Below are 2769 nucleotides of genomic sequence, written 5' to 3'. Positions count from 1 at the left end.
GAGCGCGCGAGGCGACGGGGCCGGGCCCGCGGCCGCCCCGCCCCCGCCCCCGGCAAGCTGCCGCTGCCCGCCTCGGCGGGGCCGCAGCCCTTCCCCGTCTACGACTCCAGCAGCAGCAGCAGCAGCAGCAGCAGCGAGGAGGAGGAGGAGGGAGGGGGCGGGACGCCGGGTGAGGCCTGCGGGCGGGAGGCTGCAAGGGCGGGGTGGATGTGGGCTGACGGGTGCTGCAGCTCTGGGGGGCCTGCTTGCTTCTCTGCGTCCGAGCCGCCCTCCCGAGCGGCGGCGTGGCGCCGATGGCGGTGTTGCTCACTGGCTCTTGTGTCCACGCTGCTGGCGCCGCCGCCGCCGCCGACGTCTCCTTCGTTCGCCCTCTCCCCGCCCGGCTGCTGCCCACGTCGCAGGCTCGGGTCGCAGCAGCGAGGAGGGCGAGGTCAGCGTGGTGCCAGCGCCAGAGGGAGACATGCTGCTGGTCAGCACCGGCCCAGGCGGCGGGAGCGGCGGCGGCAGCGGGTCGCCACCGTCGCTGCCGCCGCTGGGCAGCGACGATGCTGACATGGCAGACGATGCTGTGATGCTGGAGTATGATGCAGCTGAGCAGCTCATGTCTCTGGCCCAGCTGTCGCTGGAGGAGGGAGGAGAGGCTGGCAGGGAGGCGGCGGCGGCGGTGGGCGCGGATGTCGCCGACGCCCCAGCGGCGGCGGAGGACGGGCCAGGGCTGGACGGGGAGGCGTCTGGCGCGCAGGGGAAGCAGCAGCAGCAGCAGCAGCAGCAGCAGCAGCAGCAGCAGCAGCCCGAGGCGGCGGCAGAGGAAACCAGCACACCTGGCCAGAGGCCACCGCATCCTTCCATGCACCCTCAGCATATGTTGTTTGTTGTGCATGAGCGGCTGCGCCAGGGAGCGCCGCCACCTGACCACAATTAATTGCGTGCAGCACTATGTTTTACAGCAGAGCATGCCATGTGAAAAGATCCTGCACTGGTGATCGGTGCACTGCAGGTCTGGCAGGTCTGCCCGCTCCACTGATCATGCCCAGCCACCGCGGCTCCCTCTTGCCGCCCCGCCACCATGGTTCATTCCTGGCACCACACCGTGTATGCAACAACTAGGCTCCTATCAGTGCAACACCCACCCATGAACCCCGCTTCCAACACCAGTCGCTTGCGGGTGTCTCCCGCAGCTAGCACCTACTTGAGGAGTGTATGACACATTGGGGGAGGGTAGCGCCGCGCAGCCGTTGGCTCCAGTGGCGGGCCGCCCACATGCATGGCAGCCACCGCCTGCTACGGCCCTGCCTCTTGCCACCAGCCATTTTTGTGCCTCTCATTACCCTGACACCGCACCTTTAGACATCTACCAATCGGCCAACTCGTTTCGCAGTTTGTTAGGCGGCGGGGCAGGCAGGAATCAGGATTGATTCTTGCCGCCGACGTGCCAGTGCCTGCCCTTCCTCTCTGCAGCTTGCGGTGAACAGAGGCAAGCTTGCAACTCCGCAAACAATCGCAATGAACCTTAGTGGAATGGAGAATTCAACACAAGTGAACATGTTCAAAGTAGCAAGAAATTGTATAAAAATCGTGGTGGCAAGGGCCTGCCCCGAGGCAGGATGACCATCGCTTCCAACGGGCGCATCCCCAGCGGCCAGTGCGTAACAGAAAGGGACAGCACCGGCTGACCGCAGACGCACGGGGCCTGTGCTTTGTGAGAAATGGGTGGCCAAAGAAGCTTTGAAAAAGTCGGTATGGTTGGAAGTGGCCTGCCACGTTGCGCAAGGTAAGGTAGGGCAAAACACGGGTGTCGTCTTGATTGCAGGAGGCAGAACTGTTGGGCAGCAGCATGCCATACTCCAGGGTGAAAAAGAATCAAGGGTTGCTGTGTTTATTCTGTGTAGGGGTGCAAGCGTCAGCTTGCAAGCGGTCTCCCGCCGTAGAGGCCGGTGGCAGTCAGCCGCTGCTAGCGCTGGCCGAGAACAGCGGCCCGCCGCCGCCCGCCGCGGCTGCGGCCATGGCCGGCCGCGCCAGCGCACGCGCCAGCGCCGCCCTGTACGAGGGTGCCAGCACGCCCTTGACGGGCGGCTGCAGGGTAGAGAACAGGGCGACATCCACATCCAGAAGGCCACCGGCGGCACCCAGCGAGGGGTTGATGGGCTGGGAGATGGTCACACGGGCATAGCCTGCAAGTGGGCGGCAGGAGCAGCGCGTAGCATAGGGTCACCGAATGGGCACAGTGGAAGACGGGTGCCATGTGGTATGGGCGCAGCCGGTGTGTGGCTGCCTGAACCAAGCCCTGGAAGTGCAGCGCAGCCTGAAATCCACCCCACCCCACCCCGCGCGCCCTCCTGCCAGGATTGCCCGCCCCAGCGACCCACCCACCCACCTGCATCCACCACCACCAGGCCCGGCGTGTTCCTTGCGACACTGGGCCGGGTGTAGGTGGCCTTCACGCCTGCCCGCAGGCGGGCGAGCCCCACCGGGGCATTCTGCCCGTTGTAGGTGGGCTCCAGCTTCCACACCCGCGCGCCGCCCACCAAGGTGCCGGTGATGTTGGCTTGCACCGTGTTGCCGCCGGCCTCCACAAGCATCGACCTCATGACCGTGCCGCGCCCAGAAGTGCTCATCTGCAGCCGCGCAGCGGGGGGCAGCGCGAAGGAGACGCGGGTTTGTGGTGGTCGTGTGCACGGCGCTGTGCCCTTGGCAGTCCCTGCCTGGCTGCCGCTTGCACCACCTTCCCATGGCCACCCACCAAGGCGCTCAGCTTGAAGCCCTGGAGCT

The 2769-nt window shown here is 66.3% G+C and overlaps 1 protein-coding gene across 1 annotated transcript in view; it reads right to left on the bottom strand.

Annotated features, from left to right (window-relative positions):
* Positions 1-1941: 1941 nt before the first annotated feature.
* CHLNCDRAFT_139207 (hypothetical protein) overlaps positions 1942-2769 on the bottom strand; it is a gene marked incomplete at both ends in the record, with an annotated part of 5881 nt that continues 5053 nt past the window's right edge. Inside the window, 2 exons of the mRNA XM_005844316.1 lie at positions 1942-2171; positions 2375-2615. Of these exons, the coding sequence (XP_005844378.1) occupies positions 1942-2171; positions 2375-2615 (471 nt within the window). The remainder of the gene's footprint in view (positions 2172-2374; positions 2616-2769) is intronic.

This window comes from Chlorella variabilis (genome assembly GCF_000147415.1).
Source record: "Chlorella variabilis unplaced genomic scaffold CHLNCscaffold_23, whole genome shotgun sequence".
Lineage (NCBI taxonomy): Eukaryota > Viridiplantae > Chlorophyta > Trebouxiophyceae > Chlorellales > Chlorellaceae > Chlorella > Chlorella variabilis.
This window is presented reverse-complemented; position numbering and strand designations above follow the sequence as displayed.